At 40.4% G+C, this 22,500-nt stretch overlaps 1 protein-coding gene across 1 annotated transcript in view; it reads left to right on the top strand.

Moving 5' to 3' along the window:
- Positions 1-22,437, top strand: part of LOC144958909 (uncharacterized) — a 69,525-nt gene extending 47,088 nt beyond the window's left edge. Inside the window, exons 13-16 of the mRNA XM_078891198.1 lie at positions 13,972-14,271; positions 15,170-15,575; positions 15,964-18,602; positions 19,560-22,437. Of these exons, the coding sequence (XP_078747324.1) occupies positions 13,972-14,271; positions 15,170-15,575; positions 15,964-18,602; positions 19,560-19,668 (3,454 nt within the window). The 3' untranslated portion in view covers positions 19,669-22,437. The remainder of the gene's footprint in view (positions 1-13,971; positions 14,272-15,169; positions 15,576-15,963; positions 18,603-19,559) is intronic.
- The last annotated feature ends 63 nt before the right edge of the window (positions 22,438-22,500 follow it).

Raw genomic sequence — 22,500 nt, 5'->3', positions numbered from 1 at the left:
ACACACACACAAACATATACAAACAATACACATCCCTGGTCATCTATTGCCTATATTATTAATGTTAATATATACATCCCATGCTGATTGTCACTACCCCCCCCCCCCCCCCCCCCCCCAACCATTTCCACCATCCAAGTACCAGCGGCCTTTTCTCTTTGATTTCGTATCATGGTCTACCCGAAGCACAACACCTCGATCGTTTGTGGGTCAACCCCCCCCCCCTCCCCCCACCTTCCGCCGTAATCAATTTATAATTTTCTCTCTGTATAGAGCGCCACATGCACAATTATATACTATTGAATGACACTGACCTTGCCCCTCCCCTAACACAAGCCAACAGCAACCCAAGCTATCCTCTATCACGTGACCTTAGATCCGATGCTGCATACCGCTTGAGAGTCTTCACTATCCAGATCTCGTTCATGGTCACGTGAGAAGGCTATATCCGTTCGGGTTCGGCGTTCGGGTTCGGCGTTCGACCCGGTTTCGTTAAAAGCCCATTAGTGAGACTGGGCTCTAACGTAGCCATCGTTAATAGTATGTTGGCAAAGAAGTTCACAATATTGCCATCCGGAAGTATAACGGACCAACACTCAAAATTCTGTGTATCCATGAACGTTTATAGTCGGGTTAATACAGTTCAGTGAGCATTACTCATAAACGCGGATGGCAAAAAACAACAACAAAGACCTGAGTGACGTCATCTTCGAACTATCTATAGCCTAATAAAATCGTTAAATATGCATGATCTTGACAGAGAGATAGAGAGAGAGAGAGAGAGAGAGAGAGAGGAGAAAAAAAAATTAATAATAACAGAATTACCTCTGACTACAGTTAATTGCAAAAGAGTAGATAGATAGATAGACTAAATTCGTTCGTTTCGCCGTTTCTAAAAATAGATCTTCTCTTCACTTAGAGAGAGAGAGAGAGAGAGAGAGAGAGAGAGAGAGAGAGAGAGAGAGGAGAAAAAATAATTAATAATAACAGAATTACCTCTGACAAAAGAGTAGATAGATAGATAGACTAAATTCGTTCGTTTAGCCGTTTCTAAAAATAGATCTTCACTTCACTTTCTTCATCAATTTGAGTCTAACCCATTTCCCGCGTAATTTCCGAATGGCATCCCAGCCAGCCTCGCCTTGGGCCAATTCCGCCAGTATTGACAGCACAGTGCTGTTATGCTATCGCGTTACTTGATGATGTCATGGAATACAAACATTACTTGATTAAAAGAACATATTCGATCTCTCTCTCTCTCTCTCTCTCTCTCTCTCTCTCTCTCTCTCTCTCTCTCTCTCTCTCTCTCTCTCCTCCCCCCCCCCCCTCTCTCCTCTCTCTCTCTCTCTCTCTCTCTCTCTACTCTACTCTGTGTGTGTGTGGGTGTGTTTCTTTCTATCTCTCTCTTTTTCTCTCTCTCTTTCTCCCCTCTCTCTCTTTTCATCTCCACTCTCTCTCTCTCTCTCTCTCTCTCTCTCTCTCGCTCTCTCGCTCTCTTTGTCTCTATTTCTCTCAATCCCCACCCCCTCTCTATATCTCTCTGTCACTTCGTCTCTCTCTCTGTCACTCTCTCTCTCTCTCCCTCTCTTTCTCTCTCTCTCCCTCTCTCTATCTCTCTCTCTCTCTCTCTCTCTTTGTATGGGTGTTTCTTTCTATCTCTCTCTCTCTCTCTCTCTCTCTCTCTCTCTCTCTCTATATATATATATATATATATATATATCTTTCTCTCTTTCTCTCCTCTCTCTCTCTCTCTCCTCTCCTCCCCTTTCTCTCTCTCTCTCTCTCTCTCTCTCTCTCTCTCTCTCTCTCTCTCTATCTATCTATCTATCTTGTCTTCTATCTATCTCTAATTCCTCCACCTTTCCCCCACAAGTGTGTGTGTATGTGTATGTGTGTGTGTGAGAGAGAGAGAGGGAGAGAGAGAGAGATCACCTGCACCAACCATCGAAGTGCAATGTATTTGGCCTACCCCATCATAATATTATGTCAATACGCTGATTAATCGCTAAAAGTGTATTATTCAACTTATCAGATAACGTTACAAGGCGATCGCAATCATAAGACCGACCGTCTGAGCCCCCGTAACGAATTGTAGATTTGCCAGATTGATTTTGGAGATCATGCCATAAATATAAAAGCAATTCATGAATGGAAAAAAATAATAATGATTGTTATTATTGTCATTGGCATAATGAATATATAAATGAATAAATAAATAAATACATAATAGATAAATGAATAAATACATAAATAAATAAATACATAGATAAATAAATAAATAAATAAATAAGTATATACATAAATAAATACATAAATAAAAAATACATAAATAAATAAATACGTAAATAAATAAATACATAAATAAATACATAAATAAATAAATACATAGATAAATAAATACATAAATACATAAATAAATACATAAATAAATAAATACATAAATAAATAAATAAATAAATGAAAGAATAAATGAATGGATGAGGTCCAAGATTTGAACATGAGAGGGTGCCAAGATCAGTGTTATTTAAATCGGTCGATATTTGAAGGACGATTTTGCTGTCTAATTAAGGACAAGAATGGGGTTCAACAGTCGCGACGTGACGTCACTCCCCTCGTAATGAACGACCCTATAGTAACTGGTTCTAAACTACCAGAACAATGGCGGACGCCATTATCTTCATCACCGCCCTTATGAAATGATATTTGGAAAACAATTTTAGAATGGATTGGATTTGCAAAGAAATCCGCATTGTATCCGAGATTCGCTATTTCCAAACCACAGGGCAATCATTGTAGGAATTATAAATACTGATGCTATGCGTTTAGGTCAGGGCCATTATCATATAATATTGTAGAGATTTTAATGTTCAGGGTCCTTACTAAAGTACTCTTTTAGTATAGTAGGCCATGGTTTAGGTCAAATATAAATTCTCGTGTTCCGTCTCGTTGTGTGGCCTTGAGCAAGTCACATCCCCCTAGCTCACGGTGCGGCGATGCACCGTGGGCGGATGCCGTCTGGGGTTATTCCAGTCTTCCCTTTTTGGTCGTCGTCGTCGTCGTCATTAAATTATCGTCATCATTTTCGACATCAGCATCGCCTCATCATAATATGCGTTATGAGGGCTTTGACCTCTTATTTTCATATTTCAATTTATTATAAGGTGTTGTCAGTGGGATTATCGCTCAATCGTCGGAATCATCATTATCAACATCGTCATTCATCTTCATGACCATTATCATCATCAGCAAGCAGCATCAGCATTATCATCATGATCATTATCATCATCATCATCATCATCATCATCAACATCGCCATCATCATCATCGCTATCATCATCGCCATCATCATCATCATCATCATCATTATCATCATCATCATCGTCGTCATCATCATTATCACCATCACCATCATCACCAATAAAACCACCACCAACAACAACAACAACAACAACATCAACATCAACGACTATGACAATAACAACAACAACAACAACAACATCAAGGACTATGACACCCAAAATTAAACTTGTAGATCCACCCAAAGATAGATAGACACCCCCATACATTGAGGTCAGCAAGGTCATCCAGCGTATCTTGATCGTGTCTCATCAGCCAAACAACCAGATTAACGGAACGATTATGTCGATTTTTGTTCCTGATTGCGTAGGCGTGGAGGAACGTTAATATGTTACATATTATATACAACGCCTACGGATAGATAGAGATGAAATTACAAGTAGTGGTTTTTAAATAGCATGTCAAGGCTTTATTTCAACTTTTTGGGTCATACTTGCCCCTAGAGAAAATAGAGATGATAAGAATAACAACACGCTATAAACGGGTGTAATCACGTACGTGTAGGTGGACTAATTGATACTTGTAACCAAGGTCGAATAGACAGAGGAATAGTATAGAGTAAGAAGATGAAAGACTAATAATAATAATAATAATAATAATAATAATAATAATAATAATAATAATAATAATAATAATAATGATATTAATGATGATGATGATGATGATGATGGTGATGATGAAGGATGGTGGAAGTGTGTGTTGATGTTGGTGATAGTCGTCGTGACCGTGACGATGATGCCAATGTTATGACGATTACGTTGATAATGATGATGACGACGGCGACGACGACGACGATGATAACATCAACTACTACATTGATAATGGCTATAATATCACCACACACAAAAAAACGTATCTGAAATATCAGCGCTTCGTCCCCAGGGGGCATTTATAGTGCATTTCTATCTTCATTCTAAAATTATCTCCACTGACCCGACCAAAGTTAACGAAGGCGATGGGTAGAAACCAGTGACATCCATAGAGCGGGACGAGTCGCCCACGGAATTTTCCGTTCTACGGGGCCGGTCTACGAGGCCGGACAACTATCGGGACAAGTGTATTACAGTGTTATTATTATAAAGTCCTAGGTAGAAACCGTAGCAGCCATCATTAACTTGTAGCCTGACACGGACCAAAAAAAAAAAAAAATGACGCCAAAAGACAAGTCTTTGGCCGCATGATAATCACCACGCGCGATATAAAGCTCCAGTTTTTAAATCTAGAATTGTAAAGTGCCCAGAGGTTGTGTTTTACACGAGAATGAGCGCTGTATTATTATCATTATTATTATTATTATTATTATTATTATTATTATTATTATTATTATTATTATTATTATTATTATTATTAGTATTATTATTATTATTATTTATTATTATTATTATTATTATTATTATTATTATTATTATTATTATTATTATTATTATTATTATTCTTTTATTATTATTATTATCATCATCATCATCATCATCATCATCATCATCATCATCATCATCATCATCATTGACCCCTTGTAAAGCGCTTTGGGCACGTTTAGTGGATATTGCACTTTATAAAAGCTCATTAAATATATATATATATTATATCCCCTTCTCTCCCCCCCCCCCCTTATCTCTCCTCTCTGTCTCTCTCTCCCTCTCTCTCTCTCTCTCTCTCTCTCTCTCTCTCTCTCTCTCTATATATATATATATATATATATATATATATATATATATATAATATATATATATATATATATATATATATATATATATATATATATATATATATATATATTATATATATATATATCCCAGTCTCTGTGTGTGGGGGAGGGGGTGGAAGGGGGGTGGGTGTGAGTGGGTGAGATTGTGCGAGATTTCTTTGTTATAATTTACTAACGCCTTTTTTTGGAATGTGCAAGACTTCCAAGGTCATATCAGTATCAGTATACCAGAGATTGAGAGAGAGAGAGAGAGAGAGGAGAGAGAGAGAGAGAGAGAGAGAGAGAGAGAGAGAGAGAGAGAGAGGAGAGAGAGAGAGAGAGAGAGAGAGAGAGTATTTGCTTTCCATTTCCCATTGTGTACTTTCAGTCTAGAGTTCTTTGGGCCTTATTTTTAGTTTTTATTTTTTTTATCACTGTCTTTGATGAGTTTTTTTTAATGCACGTTGAGCAGGGAGTGGGGATTGTGTAAAGTTGTTTGCCGATCGGCGGGCGGGAAGAAGGGGGGGGGGATATGCCGGAGCTGCCAACCTACTGCAAAAAAATGCAGAATTGCACGCATTTTCAGCGATTGTACGAATTTCCCCCCAAGATTGTACCCATTTTCAGTGTACAGTCACTTCAGTTTTCTTTAGTTGTAATTCATATTATTACTAGCCTATTGAGAAACCTTGGTGACCAAGTGGATGTTCATATATTTTTTTTGACCAATTATGATCTTCATGCTGGGAGGTAGAATTCTGAAAGGTTTGGACTATAGTCTTGGGAATATCATTGTTGCTGCAATTGAGCTTGTGTGGTGTGACTTTATGTAAGTATACCTTCCTCTAACTTTCACAATGGTTAGTTTCCATCAATTTCAGAATTGTACCCATTTTTATGGGATAAGCGGCTCAACAGGGCTGCCAACCGCACGCCAAAAAGAAAGTATAAAATGTTACAGCGAATGACATAATCAGTCGGATGGTGAGAAGGTTAAAACTGAGATATTGCCAAGACGTTTAGTTCGAAGGTCAATTTAAAAAAAAATGTGTTCTTGTCATAAATGTTTAAATCAACCCTTTTTGTACATCTTCGGGAAATATCAAATCTTAATTTCACTTCTAGATATTTTTTACAGCTAGTCAAGTTGAAAAAGTATGAAATTTGAGAAATAATTACTCAATTGACGGCGCTGCACTGCGGCTGACGCCTGGGTTATTCCAATCCAGTCTTCCCTTGGAATTAACCCCTAGAGGAAAAATTTCCCCTATCGGTTGAATAAAAGGAATGAATTTCTTTTTTTTTTTTTTTTTTTTTTTTTCTTTTCTTTTAATCGAAATGTTACTATTTTTTGACATTCAATTTTGCACGTTTTTTTTTTGTTGTGAGGTTGGCAGCCCGGGAGTCCTTGATAAGGGGATGTAGGGTAAGAGGTGGGTGGGGGGGGGGGGAGGGAAGGAGGTTCGGGGGGAGGGGGGGGGGGAGATAGGTCTGATTATCGACTTTCTGTAAAAGTAGTCCAGGGTGCGTTCGTCCTTGGTTGAAAATGAAACTTATGAGCGAATACATTTCATTTTTTAAACCATTTTCTTATACGACAAAGTAAATTTGAGTTACACCTCGCCCTTACCAAATAATAGTAGTAATAATGATAATAATAATAATAATAATAATAATAATAATAATAATAATAATAATAATAATATTAATAATAATAATAATAATAATAATAATTGTCGTCTTGAAATAGAAACTCCAAAAAAATGTTTCCCATCGTTCTAGCATTGAATGATAAAAATAAGAAATTGAAAAATATAAAAGGAACGAATAGTGAGTGGGGGAGAAAAAAAAGAAAGGAAAAGAAAAGAAAGAAAAAAAAACAATCCAAAATAAAAACAAAAACAAAAACTATTAAAAAAAAGAAAACAAAAGAAAAGAAAAAAAAAGAAAAAACAAAACAAAAACAATCTAAACTAAACTAAAAAAAAAAAAACCCAACCCATCTCAAGGTTGAACAAAAGGATCATAATAATCATGGAACACTGAAATACTCCCTTATTATTTACTTTACATTCCCCCTCCTCCGCTACTCACCCATCCACCCACTCCCTCCATCCATCCCTCCCTCTTCCCTCCCCCGTCCCATATTCCAGACATTTACCGCCCCCGCCCTGTATCGTTGATGTCGTCGCCGTGACATATCATCAATAATAATAATAATAATAATAATAATATCTCTATAATTATACTCCATAATACATACCATACATTACATATCGCCATATTCAGGCACGGTATAGATACGTTTTAAAATTTATAAATTGTAAAAAAAAAAAAGAAAAAGCAGTGGGAGGTAAAAATGGTCCCCAACCTCCAGGCTATAACACCATCACCCCCATCCTACAGGCTACCCCCCCCCCCCCCCCCCCCCCCCCCCCCATTCTCCAGGCTACACCATCACCCCCTTCCCCCAGGCCTATTCTTCATGCTGGCTAGAACTTTTCATATATATGTCTTGTGATCAGAATGTATAAAAGTTCAAAACATGATCAGATTTATAATGGTTTTTTTCTCCTCTGGATACGCTTTTATGCTCGTCGGAGAAATATTTCATAAGGGCGTCCGCCATTGTTCCGACAGTTTAGAGCCAGTTACTAAGTTACCATGCGTCATTACGAGGGAAGTGACGTCACGACTGTTGAAGCGTATATATTTGCAAATTCCATACCGAACTCGTGGTTGTGTCCGCGGCAGAAAAGAAAAAGAAGAAGAAGAATAAGGAGGAGGAGGAGGAGGAGGAGGAGCACTGTGCCGTCCATAGTTCGATAGTAATCAATTTTATATTCCATTGATTTTACATTTCATCTCATTCATGTTTTCGTACAACTCATGAATCGCGTCTGCTTCTTCTTCTTCTTCTTCTTCTTCTTCTTCTTCTTCTTCAATTAGCTTAACAGTCGTGCCAATTGTCAGGTAGGTCAAAACTAATTTATTATTAAACAAACTGTTTTTGTTTTGATACGTTTTCATCCTTATCATCAAAGTTCACGTGAGCTTACTCCATAATAATAATTCACCGAGTTAAGAATGAAGAAAACAAAGCACTTTGTATTATTAACATAATTTTATAATCACCCCCAAAAAATTGACGACGAAACGTAACGTTAATTTCATAATTATTATTGTCTTCGGCGTGTTTGCTCGTTCGTGTTGCCGCATCGATTGAAAGGGGGGATAACTGTTATTTATAAAAATGTGTTGATGACGTAGGCGGGTGATGTTTATGAGGACAATCCAGAGCTGCCTCCTTGAAATTTCAAAAATTCCAAGGGAAAAAAAACCCCGGAAAAAATACACTTTAAATAGCTTTAGGAATGAAAAGTTTGTCCTCAGCATGAGCCAACAATGCGCCAAAGTCACGAATATATGGGATAAATTTATATAATTTTTAATAATTTTTATTCTCTCTTGTCTTCTGGCACTTTTCTACTCACTTCATCTATTGTTGTTACCAACATAAGTACCTGCTCCACTCACTTTTCTGAATATATTATTATGTTCTAAGGAACTAAACTTTCCTTCTCAACAAGATTTATTGAGTCAAAGAGACCTATACTACTACTACTACTACTACTACTACTACTACTACTACTACTACTACTACTACTACTACTACTACTACTACTACTACTACTACTACTACTACTACTACTACTACTACTACTACTACTATACTACTACTACACTACTACTACTACTACTACTACTACTACTACTACTACTACTACTACTACTACTACTACTACTACTACTACTACTACCACTACTACACTACCACTACCACTACCACTACACTAACTACTACTACTACTACTACTACTACTTCTACTACTACTACTACTACTACTACTACTACTACTACTACTACTACTACTACTACTACTACTACTAACAAGGTTTATTGAGTCACAGAGGAGAATTCAGTTCTGTAGTTGGTCCCAAAAATTCGTATTTCTGCGATTTTTTCGTAGTACAAGGCAGGTCAGTCAGGTCTGCTATTTCAACTAGCCGTTTTACCCTTTATTTTTTCACTCTTATTATTATCTCGTTATATCATATTTTTTTCTTTTCTCTTTGGTGTCGTTAAATGATAATTGTCTCTGACAGTATTTTTTCTTCTCTAAAGTTCAAACGGTTAATCCTGAATAATTGAGTGATGTTTTCAAATAATTGACGAGTTCAATTTCATTTATTTGCCCGAGGGCTAGGAAGGCTAACTGCGTAGGATATAAATGGGTTACTGAATACGCGTACTGTATTGAGCTTTCCATTGATGACGTAGGCTTGGAGGGCTGTAGGAAGTCTAACTGCTTAGGATATAAAAATGGGTTACTGAATACGCGTACTGTATTGAGCTTTCCATTGATGACGTAGGCTTGGAGGGCTATAGGAAGTCTTAACTGTGTAGGATAAATGGATTACTGAATACGCGTACGCATTGAGCTTTCCATTGATGACGTAGACCTGAGGGCTAGGAAGTCTAACTGTGTAGGATAAATGGATTACTGAATACGCGTACGCATTGAGCTTTCCATTGATGACGTAGACCTGAGGGCTAGGAAGTCTAACTGTGTAGGATAAATGGATTACCGAATCGCGTACGCATTGAGCTTTCCATTGTAATGGACAATATAATTTTGCGTAATTTTTTTGGAGATGTCCATTATATCAATGAGCCCGTAAGGAATTGGCTTATCAGACCTGCGAATAAGTGCGCGTTGACTTGCAGTGTATTGCTTCACTTGTAAACAAAAACTAACTACCTAAGCGTTCTCATTTCTTACACTATAATTATACGAGGGCTCTTTCAGAAATAACCGAAAAATGCCCATTGCTCAGCAACCAGTGGAGATTTTTTAATTCTGTAAACGACATGATATTCCTTATTTCCTTACGGATATTCCCAGAAATTATGAAGTGCATCATTTTGCACAATGAATTTCTAGACGATTTTAAAGATGGCGGCCCACCTTGAAACTTGGTCAAAGGAGGAAATCAGAGCTGTCATACGTTTTTTGAACGCCAAAAGTCTGAATCCTACCGAAATTCATAAAGAACTTCAGAGTGTATATGGTGAGCATGTTATAAGCCGTACACAAGTCTATCACTGGTGTAATTTGTTTGAAGTCGGCCATTCCGACTTGACAGACGGGAAGGGAGAGGGCGTTCGATAACTGCGACGTCAGAAGACAATGTGAAGCGAGTTGATGAGCTTATTCGTCAAGACAGGAGGTTGAAACTTCATGAAATCGCAAGCAGTCTTGAAATTTCGGAAACTTCTGCCCATAGAATTGTATTTGATGAACTTGGCTACAGAAAAGTCAGCGCAAGATGGGTTCCTAAGCAATTGACAGACAATCATAAAGAACAAAGATTGGACATCTGCAGGGAACTTTTGAGAAGAAGCAAGAGCTCACGCAGGGTTCACGGGCATACTGCCAACGCCGGCGGAGACTTTCTAGGGTACGATGTGACTTTTCTTGACAGCATAGTCACCGGTGATGAGACTTGGTTGCACCATTGCACCCCAGAAACAAAGCAAGATTCGATGACATGGAAACATCCATCCTCACCTGTCGCGAAGAAATTCAAAGTCATGCGGTCAGCAAAGAAAATAATGGGAAATGTTTTCTGGGACAGTCGTGGTGTTATTCTGTTCGAAACCTTACAACCTGGAGAAACAATCAATGCTGCAAGGTACTGCCAAACTCTTGACAAGCTTAGGGAGGCCATTCGCAGAAAGCGCCCAGGGCAGTTGACCAATGGGATCATTTTGCAACACGACAACGCTACACCCCACACAGCACGTGTGACGCAAGGTTGGCTAGAGAAATATGGATGGGAGATTTTGCCACACCCACCACACAGTCCAGACCTCGCACCATCTGATTATCACCTCTTTGGGCCACTGAAACGTGAGCTGGCAGGAAAGCGCTTTGATGTCGATGAAGAGCTTGTTGACCATGTGCGGAAATTGGCTACAAAACCTTGACGGAAATTTCTTCCGAGAGGGTATCTATTTCATGGTGCGGCGTTGGCAGAAGTGTGTCGACAGACTTGGCTGTTACGTAGAGAAATGAAGGACGAGTCAAGGCATGAACACGTGCAAGAATTTTGTTGATAGCATAAAAAACGCGGATTTTACAGGCATTTTTCGGTTAATTATGAAAGAGCCCTCGTAGTACATAGTTTCTTCATCTTTTCTTCTTTTTTTTTTTTTTTTAAATATCAATTACGCAAATGGAGAACAATAACAATGGGGGGGAAAAAATAATACCTTTGACAAGTAGTGTCCCAATTTTGGTATATTTATTTCTGACACGTGCTAATTAAATTTCTTTTAAAAATAACATTTTCATCGACTTCCACTACAAGACGATAATTATAGGGTTCGAAAACAACGGAGAGCTGCAACCTTTACCGAGTTTAAATTTTCGAGTTGTCATTATCGCTGTTGTTGTTTTGCTGCTGTTTCTTCGTCTCCACCCTCCCTTCCTCCGCCTTCTCCTCTTCCTTCTCCTCCTCCTCTTCTTCTTCCTCCTCCTCCTAATCTTCTTCTTCTTCTTCTTCTTCTTCTTCTTCTTCTTCTTCTTCTTCTTCTTCTTCTTCTTCTTCTTCTTCTTCTTCTTCTTCTTCTTCTTCTTCTTCTTCTTCTTCTTCTTCTTCTTCTTCTTCGGCTTGATTATAGTAGTAGTAGTAGTAGTAGTAGTAGTAGTAGTAGAAGTAGTAGTAGTAGTAGTAGTAGTAGTAGTAGTAGTAGTAGTAGTAGTAGTAGAAGTAGTAGTAGTAGTAGTAGTAGTAGTAGTAGTAGTAGTCAATCACTGTATTCCTGTATTTTTGTTCGGGATGCTTTATTTTTGTTTTTGTTTTTTTTGTTATTTGTTTGTCTTTTTTTAGGGTCATATAATATTATATAAATCGATCGATATTTGAAGGACGAGTTTTCTGGCCAATTTTTTAAAAACATTGTGTTATAATGTCGTGATGGCAAGTTGGAGTGGAATCGAGCACCGACTGGTAAAGGTTAACTATCGTTTCACGGCTTCCATCAAATGTCAAAGGTGAAATCAGGATTCCCAGATTGACGTTTATGATGAAAACAAATTAAATTCCAAAAACTTTGGAAACATTGATTTTGGCTTTTTTTTTTTTTTTTTTTTTGGCATTTAAAACAAAACAAAACACAACCCCCCCCCCCCCCCCCCCCCCCCCCAAAAAAAAATACACACAAAAAACCCCGCTTATTTTATAAAATTTCTTTTACTTTTTTATTCAGCAAGACAAGGTGACATTTTCATAGGTGATTGATAAGGGGGCGGGAAGCGGGGGGGGGGGGGGGGGGGGGGGAAGGGTGGCTCAGCGGCACTGTCTTTGCTTCGTACCCGAAAGGTACAGAGTTCGATCACCCGCCGCTAGCTGCGCCATAATGTGGCTTTGAGCAAATCACCTCAAGTCACTTCCCCCAATTTGCGGCGCTGCATTGCGGCTGACGCCTGGGTTTTTTTTTTTTTTGTTTGTTTTTTTTTTTCCAGTCTTCCCTTGGAATAGACTCTCGAGACAAATTATATTCTCTATGGGATGAATAAAGAAATATTTCTACATTTACGCGTAACTTTAAGAGGAGAAAAAAAGTTTTGCTGAAAACCACTTGGCTTTTTTTCTTCTTTTTTTTTTACCATTTTTTTTTACGGGAGTTTAATATTATTTCAACGAATTATTTGGCATTTTCTGCAAACGTTATCTGGCAATCGGGGATGAAATTAGCGGGTTCTCTGCGTCGATTTTCTTCTTCTATCCATCGGTGGTGTCGTGCCGTGCTGTTCCCACTCTTACGCGCGCGGAGTTTTGTTTCGTAGTCGTCGTCGGTCGAATTTTTGGATCGTTACTTTAAAACACGACAAAATAAATTTTAAAATAATAATAAAATCACGGGTTGGGGGAAAATAATAAAACTATTATGTTTGTATAAATGTCAAAGGCATGGGTTTGAGTGAGTGTAGCTACCAGCGGGTGGGGGTGGTGGTGGTGAGGCGTAAGGACATGGGGGGAGGGGGCGTGGGGGGGGGGGATTTGACACAAGCAATTGATGATGAACTCTAACATTAAGAGAACCCTAGTTCGAATTCCGAGATCTGATAGATGAAAGAGAGGGAATATAGGACATCTATAGATAGTTCGAAGATGACGTCACTCGGGTCTTTGTTATTGTTTTTTGCCATCCGCGTTTATTAGTAATGCCCACTGAACTGTATTAACCCGACTATAAACGTTCATGGATACACACAGTTTTGTGTGTTTGTCCGTTATACTTCCGGATGGCAATGTTATGAGCTTCTTAGCCAAGCGCATACTATCTATAGATAGGACGTACGTATTATGCGCTTGGCTAAGAAGCAAGCTCGCTCACAACATTGCCATTCGGAGGGAAGCAGAACGAAACGAACCAACACACAAAACTATGTGCAACCATGAACGTTTATATAGGATGTCCATCGCAGAGCCTTCCTTGTGAGTGTTTCATCAGGTATGCGACAGACATGCCCCAGCCCAGCCATTGCCATCTTCTCCTTTTAATGAGACTCTCAGCTTGTACTTTTGCTAATATAAATATAGGGAATGAGATTAGCGGAAGAATAGTGTCCCTTTATTAGACGTCACCTTACATAGAGAACGTCAAAATGGTTTTGCGCATGCGTCTCTCTTGTCCTCGCTTTCGGTGAAGTGTCTCATGCCGCACAACCAACAGGACGTCCTCTCTCTAATAACTTGTCCGCTCGTGACTTCCAATCAAGGGACGCGACTCTTCTGCTAATCTCATTCCCTATTCTTTTCTCTTTTTAAATTTTTTTATTCCAATATCTTTTCTGTAGGCTGGACCACCTCGAGTGCCGCGGTCCCTACAATCGTGGGGACTCCATGCCCCCGTCCATCTCCAACTCGACAACAAGCTCTCCCATCCAGGAGGAAGGAACTGCGTCATCCGTGTACGCCACGAGTGGCAAGAACCCGGCTGGTCCATTCAATCAAGCTGGGGTGATGCCCGGTGATTTGGCCTCGTCGTCCGCCACTGGCGGCCATGCAGGGCCAGGTGGCCCACCGGGATCTTCAAGGACGAGCCCTCTGATTAACCCCGGGCCTCCTGGATCTTCCCCTGCCTCTCCCAAATCCAGGTTTGTTTCTCTATTTCTCTCTCTCTCTCTCTCTCTCTCTCTCTCTCTCTCTCTCTCTCTCTCTCTCTCTCTCTCTCTCTCTCTCTCTCTTCTCTCTCTCTCTCTCTATTATATATATTATATATATATATATATATATATATATATATATATATCCATCCCTCTTTTTCTCTCTCTATCTATCTCTTTAATCCTCTATCCCTCTCTCTCTCTGTTTTTTTGTCTCTCTTTATCTATCAATCCCTCTCTCTCTCTCTCTCTCTCTCTCTCTCTCTCTCTCTCTCTCTCTCTCTCTTTTTTTTTTTTTTCTCTCTATCTATCCACCCCTTATATATTTATACACCTGAGTACGATGAGAGAATGTGATTAGAGAGCTTTCTCCAAGGACTCAATTATGGGCCGTACAGAGTTGGTCTTGAACCAATGACCCTCCTATCTGAAGGCGGGTGAGGGTGTCATATGCATACCACTTGACCACAAAGATGCACAATTCATTTACGGCTATGTGCTCTAGTGGTATGACACTCGCTTTCGGATTGGAAGGTCCTGAATTCGAGCTTCACTCGGCGCATCGTTGAGTCCTTGGAAAAGACTCTTTACTCACATTCTCTCACCGTACTCAGGTGTAAAATGAGTACCTGACCATTAACAACATTGTCTCTGTCAGAAAAAATATGTATTCTCGCCTAACAACAGGCGCCATATGTCATTCTACTTATTACATGTTGCTGTTGGTCAGGGACCCCTTGTAAAGCACTTTGAGCACATTAAGTGGATATTGCGCTATATAAAAGCTCAAGTTTTTTTGGTTTTTAAAAAAATCATCCCAACCTAATACAGGTTTGATATGGCAGGTCACATATTTGATGTATTTATTTCTTCTTTTATGTAACAACAGGTCCCGTTCAGGATCATTCTCTCAAGAAGACTACTCCAACATGCGTCCCAGATGTTACAGTTTCCACCTCAACAGTGAAGGCAGAGCTGCCTGTACGCCTATCCAGCACCGCATGCAGCAACAAGCAGCCGCAGCCGCAGCTGTGGCGGCAGCAGCAGCAGCTGCGCAAGAACGTGGAGACAAAGATGCATCCTCGATCGATCAGCTCTCCCCTGACAACAACACCAGCAACCAGTACCTCACTCCGGAGATGAGGCGGGGAAGCGTCGGCACCACTTATGGACTTCACTCTAGAAAATCATCTCTCCTCGTGGATCGTCCGATGTCGTACCTGGCCAGAGGAATGGACAGTGCTGTTCGGGCCGACCTTGAAAAGCGAGCTGCCAGAGGCCAACAAGCTTTCAAGGTGCTTTGATGAATCGTGTTTACGTCTTATGCTTTTTACATATGTATTTTCATTTTGATAAAATTCTTCCATTTTCTTGCATTTGTTGGATAATTTGGCCCAAAAATTAGACATATAATACAAAATTAGAAAAGTATTCTTTATCATCTTTATCGTTAATCTCCTCTATAGTTGTCATGATCATGATCATTATCATTCCTGTCATCCATATCATCAATTTTTATTTTTCTCTCTCTATCGTCTTTATCATTAACCCTCTCTATAGTTGTCATCATGATCATCATCATCATTCCTGTCATCCATATCATCAATAATTTTTTTCTTCCCCCCCCCCCCCCCCCCCCCCCCCCCTTCTCCTCGTCCATCCTTCATATCGCTTTCACAACAGCATCTTATGGCGGAGAATCCCATGTATGGAATGCAGTTGACTCCAGAAATGGCATCGGCCTCGGCCCAACATCCCCACCCAGGTCTGTGGCACCCACACCACCCACAGGCCTCGGCCGCACTGGCCCTAGGATTGGCCGCCCCACCGTTGCCCATCCAAGTCATGAACGCCCACAGACAGAGAGAGGAGTTTGCACGCTCCATGGATGCTGCGGCTCGTGACTGGGAGGCAGTTACAGCGGCTGCCGCAGCTAAAAGTGCCGGCCACGCCACAGCTCGTGATCTGACATCAACGTCATCCTCCTCATCCTTGATGAAATCAGCTTCGGCGGCCTCTGCCACTTTTTCATCTCAGCAAATAAATAATAAAGACAACAACACGATTACTAACATGAATCATATCAATAAAAATGGCGGTGATTGTAGCAACAACAAACTTGCATTCAATTCTTATATCAACGCGGTTGTGAAAAAGGAAAGGGACGAAAGTGGGAACCTGGTGAGAGGCCCGAATGACGAAGTCGTCGTTGCTCTAAATAAAAACAGCCCCGGCAACAATGAGAACAACAAACTCAGTAGCAATTTGCCCCAATCTCTTTCCGTTGAATGTATGGAAATCGACAGTGGCATGGAAAGTAGTTCCTCCAGCGGAGTGATATCTCGTAGTAGCAGACCCAAAGCGTCAACCAGTCCAGGTAACTCATCTGGCAAGTCTCAGAACAGTCCGGAACCGTCAGATGATTCCGCAGTCAATGAAAAATTTACTGGACATAAGAAATTTGATAAATTTCGTAAAAGTACTGCATCTTCTTCTTCGTTGTCCTCATCTTCTTCGGAAGCAAGCAAAATCTGTGATAAAGCTTCTACAGCCTCCTCTTCGTCTACATCTTCCTCAAACATGGCTGAAGAAAAGATGGAAGAAGGAGAAGAGGATGGGATGAAAATCGATGAAAACAATGACGACGATGACAGCGACAGAGAAGGAGAGTTAAAAATTGATGATGATAACAATGACGATGTGAGCAGTAAATGTCCTATCAAGAGAGAGATGCAATCCCAAATGTTTACGAATTCCATCAATAACATTAACAACAATACTCCAAACAGCAATAATGCCGTTGTACACAATGTAAGCCCTGCCAGCTCTAACAGGTCATCTCCATCGCCCAACAGTGACCGCCCAAAACTATCTGCCAAAGAAGCTCACCCCAATCTGTTGGCTCATCTCATGAATGGCGGCTCATCTGGATCTTCCAGCAGTAAAAATAGTGTCAACAGCTCATCCAAACCTGGCCCATCCTCTTCTTCATCTTCTTTGGGGCCTGGATTCCCCTGGGCCCTGCCAGTACCTCACTCAATGGCAACTCAACATCAACATCTTCTTCAACAACAACAACACGAAATGTTTAAACTTCCTGGATATGGTAATAGTTCCTCTCAGGTTAATAATATCAGTAGCAATAGTCTTTCAGCCCTTGCATCACCTACATCATCTACATTACCATCACCAACGTCTGCAGCAGAATCCACTCCTGTCTCAATGCCACAAGCCGTATGCCCATTCTCCACCACATCATCATCGTCATCGTCATCAGCAATATCTCAGCCACAACGTCAAATATTGAATTCATCTCCCTCCAGTGAGGAAGGGAAAGCAATGTCTACCTCCACTCCAACTCCAACGCCTAGAGATGAATTCCACGCCGTGGCAGTGTCTCATCTCAAAGACAAACTCATGAGAAAATTCGACAGCATAGAAAACCTGACGAAGATCGAAAACTCCAACTCAACCAAAGGAAGTCAACCATCTTCCTCTCAGGGGAGATCACCAGTTACTGTTTCTGACTCCAGACAAGAGGCCCCTATGGATAGATCACCCTCATCCACCAATAATAAGAATTCCATTTTCCCTCAGAATAACACATCGGAGCTGAACAAAGAGCTTGCTACAAAATTAACTCTGTCTTCGAGCACCAACCCTCCAGTGTCTCCCATCACGGCCGTCGCAGGGTTTCCACATTCAGCGTCATTGACAATGGCTTCACAGGAAGTGAATAAAGCAAATCATCACCAGCCTTCATCTTCATCGTCGTCATCCTCACCTACCTCCTCTTCATTATCACAACTTTTCCAAAACAACAAGACCTCGCTCTCTCAGCAGCAAAGAACGCCACCATCATCATCATCACCGCCATCGTCTATGCCACCATCATCCGAAACAAATAATTCCAAATCATCGTCATCATCATTATTATCATCAACATCAACAAATTCTTTGATGCATGCCGACATGTTACGCAACAACAACAGCAACAACAATGTCAATCTTACCAATCCACGGCCAGCAGCAACACATCCAACACTTCCTCCAGGCATCTCTCCCATGCTGTTATCGCAAGGCATCCACCCAGCTACCTTACCCATGTATCATTCAATGCTAAGTCAGCAATATTCCTCCTTGCAACAACAACAACAACAACAACAACATGCAGCAGCCATGGTGGGCGCATCATCTGCCAGACCAAACACCTGCTCCTCGGCGGCATCGGGTGGTATCATCGTTCCACCTTTGGCCAACATGCAACACTTTGCACAGATGTACGCAAGAGGTCCCTCTGGTGTCCCAGGCATGGATAAGGGGTAAGAAACTTTTATTTCAAAGAAATGTGACGGCAAAAATGATAAGTTTTATTTTAAAATTATTTTTAAAATTATTAATCAGTGCTGATGGTTTTCCTCTGATCCGCGGAAATCCGCGATTTTTGAGTCCAGAGGAGGAATTTCCTCCTTTTAAAAATTACATTTTTTCGAAACAATGTGCTAGCAATGAGAGAGTTGATGTGTGGTGGAATACACAGGTGCAGTTTCCCACTCTCCAGAAGTTAGCTAGAGTATCAATGATAGTCTATCATCTCAATTGCTCTAAAAGTGGGGTTTAGTGCAGTAAAAATGGGGCTAAAAGGCAATCGTTCAACATTTTCCTACTTTTCACTTTTTGTCACCATCAGCACTGATTAATAAATTCCTTTATTATAGTGCTGAGGGATTCCTCACATCTGGGAAAATCCACATTTTTTGTGGTCAAAGGGGGAATAACTCCCTTTATAAAAAATTACTGTGAATGAATGAAAGGCAGATGTCAGGATAACATGAAAAGCTCATGCATCAATGACTGACTCATTCCTCCGATCCCCTTCGGGTGACAATAGGAGTAACAAGTGAGACGTTAATAATTCCCATGGAAAGAAATGGAAGCGATTTTGGATCTTTGAATTAAGAACTTTGACATCTCATGAAATCTCTGTTAGAGTGAAATATAATGTAAATAATATGCATTTTTTATGGGGTTTTTGGTGCAGAAGCTTTACACAAAGCCAGTCCTTGCCCTCCATTTATGACGAGATGAAAAGTGTGTAAATTGCACAAGTATTGAAAATCTTTAAGACTCCTAAAATTAAAAGTTGTTTTTTTTTTTTAATTATTTTGAAATGATAATTTTATTTTTATACAAATCAATATTTTTTTGTTTGCATTTTTAATAATAATATATCCTCTTTCTGTCCGTTCCCTTTCCCACCTCCCACCTACCACAAACAGATTTGATGTCTCCAAGATGGAGGAGAGCAGCAGTGGCAATGGTCACATCATCCACCTGAGGACATCCACAACACCATCGCCATCTCACAGTCCGCAAACTCCTGCCTAGATCAAGGCAGGGTGTCCATTTTCACAGTCTGCAAACTCCTGCCTAGATCAAGGCAGGGTGTCCATTTTCACATTCTGCAAACTCCCACCCAGATCAAGGCAGGGTGTCCATTTTCACAGTCTGCAAACTCCCACCTAGATCAAGGCAGGTTGTCCATTTTCACAGTCTGCAAACTCCCACCTAGATCAAGGCAGGGTGTCCATTTTCCGCAAACTCCCACCTAGATCATGGCAGGGTGTCCATTTTCAAGGCAAGGTGTCCATTTTCACAGTCCGCAAACTCCCACCTAGATCATGGCAGGGTGTCCATTTTCAAGGCAAGGTGTCCATTTACACAGTCCTCAAACTCCCACCTAGATCAAGGCATGGTGTCCATTTTCACAGTCTGCAAACTCCCACCTAGATCAAGGCATGGTGTCCATTTTCACAGTCTGCAAACTCCCACCTAGATCAAGGCAGGGTGTCCATTTTCCGCAAACTCCCACCTAGATCATGGCAGGGTGTCCATTTTCAAGGCAAGGTGTCCATTTTCACAGTCCGCAAACTCCCACCTAGATCATGGCAGGGTGTCCATTTTCAAGGCAAGGTGTCCATTTACACAGTCCTCAAACTCCCACCTAGATCAAGGCAGGGTGTCCATTTTCACAGTCTGCAAACTCCCACCTAGATCAAGGCATGGTGTCCATTTTCACAGTCTGCAAACTCCCACCTAGATCAGGGCAGGGTGTCCATTTTCCGCAAACTCCCACCTAGATCATGGCAGGGTGTCCATTTTCAAGGCAAGGTGTCCATTTACACAGTCTTCAAACTCCCACCTAGATCAAGGCAGGGTTTCCATTTTCTGTGTGTAAATTACAGAATGAATTCAGTATGTTGTAATAATAAACATTCATTAGGTATATTTTCCAATCACCTGATAAACGTTTAAAAAAAAAGCAAGTTCATCGTGTCTTTTTTACTGGAGTTCATTCAGCCCCTCAGACAGGGGTTCGTTCATCAGTGTGTTTGCGTAAACGTTCAGTACAACCCTGCCTAGATATCAACTCTGGGTATTTCAAAGTCAACACAGGATCTGAACTACCGGCTTTGTGTTGTTGTATAATATTATACTATCAATCACCCTGCAGAGACGAGGAAAGGAAATGAGAAATCTTCAACTACTTTGTGTCATTCTGCTTTGTGGCGGATTTCTGTGATTGGGTGTTGGATGGAAGGAGTGTTTTCAAGTTCAAGGTCAACGTGTTTATCTGCAAAAGGCGGATGGATGGATTGCCCATCACTGCAGACTTTATACAATTATGTATGTGGTGACTTTCTCCATTATTGTGTTATTATTGAGTTGAAAGATATAAATGTTTTAATAGTTGACAGTTTTAACTCTCTCCAGTTCATATGAATGGAAAATCCGAACAAATTTGTTTGATTTTCAATGAGGGTGAACTCGAGAGAGTTAAGTGGGGTTATTCCTGCCACGTGGGGGGGGGGGGGGGGGGGGGGTGGATATCGTTAACTCTTATAGCCTGACACACTGACCAAAAAATGATGTCAAAATACAAGTCTTTGACCACAAAAGAAAACAAACCGTGAGTTGTATTCAATAGTTTAACCAGTGGAATCAATTGAATCCTTGAGCACTTCTAACGATAACTCACTAAACGCTGCACAAAACTATTTTAAAAAATGACGTCAAATTATAAGTCCTTGTGGGTTCTCGTGTCAGGCTATAATGATTTATTAACGAGGGCTACTGTTGGGGTCCCCAAAGCTGAATGCTAAAGAGCATCTACTGTCTACCCCTCATAAGCAATGGGGCTGGTAACAATGGCACACATGCAGCCCAGATTTTTAAAAAAAATAATTTTCACATCTTCTTGCCCTCCCAGCAATGCCTGTGTAGGTAGCTGAGTCTTATAGTTATAGATCTACTGAAAGTTCTTTTCTCCATAGGCCAGTGTCCTATTTATAGGGTGGCAAGCAATAGCTACTGTCTGTTTAACACCATAGAAACAAAGGATAAACTCCCAACTCTATGATGCACCACCTTATGACTCGGGAAGATTTTACATTCCTAGTTCTGTTTTTGTTTTAGGTGTGTTGAGGTTTGTTTTGTTTTTTAAACTCGGGAGATGCAATGAGATGACTGTGTCTGTGTATTTCTATTTTACCTTCATTATTTTTAATCATTTATTTTTAACAAAGTAGTGCTCTTTTTGTTTATTTATTGTCGTTCATCAAGATGGCGTCGTGACGTTGTTCTGTAGCTAGGTGTCCACTGTGACTCTACTAAGATATAAATAGATAAACGATGTATCATTGACAATGTATATAATGTAAATAGTCGGCATTGTTTGAACAGCAATGATCCACGTTTCAGTCTTGACGCTCATTCTTCTAAGTGTTGCTTCTTTGAAACTCCGGATCCCTTCAACAACTGGGTAGGGTTCCTGACCCTTCCATAGTGGGCAAGGAGGTACTTACTACTGTGTCTTCTACCCCCCTATATTTATCTGTTTTCTGTCCTGCTTTGTCTTGGAATGAGATTACTTGGTTTTGTCATGGCCTGGCCGGACGCCCTTCTTGCTGAGAGGGAGACACCAACGACAATGCCCCAAGATCTCCCACCAACGACAAGGTAGGAGATCTCCGAGGGAGCCCTAGCTGTTAGACTCACAGTAGCTACCTTAGTTTGGAGTAAAATTTGGTTCCAAGTTAACGTCATAAATTATAAATCAAATGTTGCCCTAGGAGAACCGTCTTGAGCATCTTTCCCACTGATATTTATAAAGTTTGTTAAATAATCCCAACTTATACCCGAACTCGGGTACCTAACTTG

This window comes from Berghia stephanieae, chromosome 13 (assembly GCF_034508935.2).
Source record: "Berghia stephanieae isolate SIO BIC M18660-M18661 chromosome 13, UCSD_Bste_1.3, whole genome shotgun sequence".
Lineage (NCBI taxonomy): Eukaryota > Metazoa > Mollusca > Gastropoda > Nudibranchia > Aeolidiidae > Berghia > Berghia stephanieae.
The sequence above is the reverse complement of the archived record's forward strand: the minus strand, read 5'-3'. Positions and strand labels throughout refer to the sequence as shown.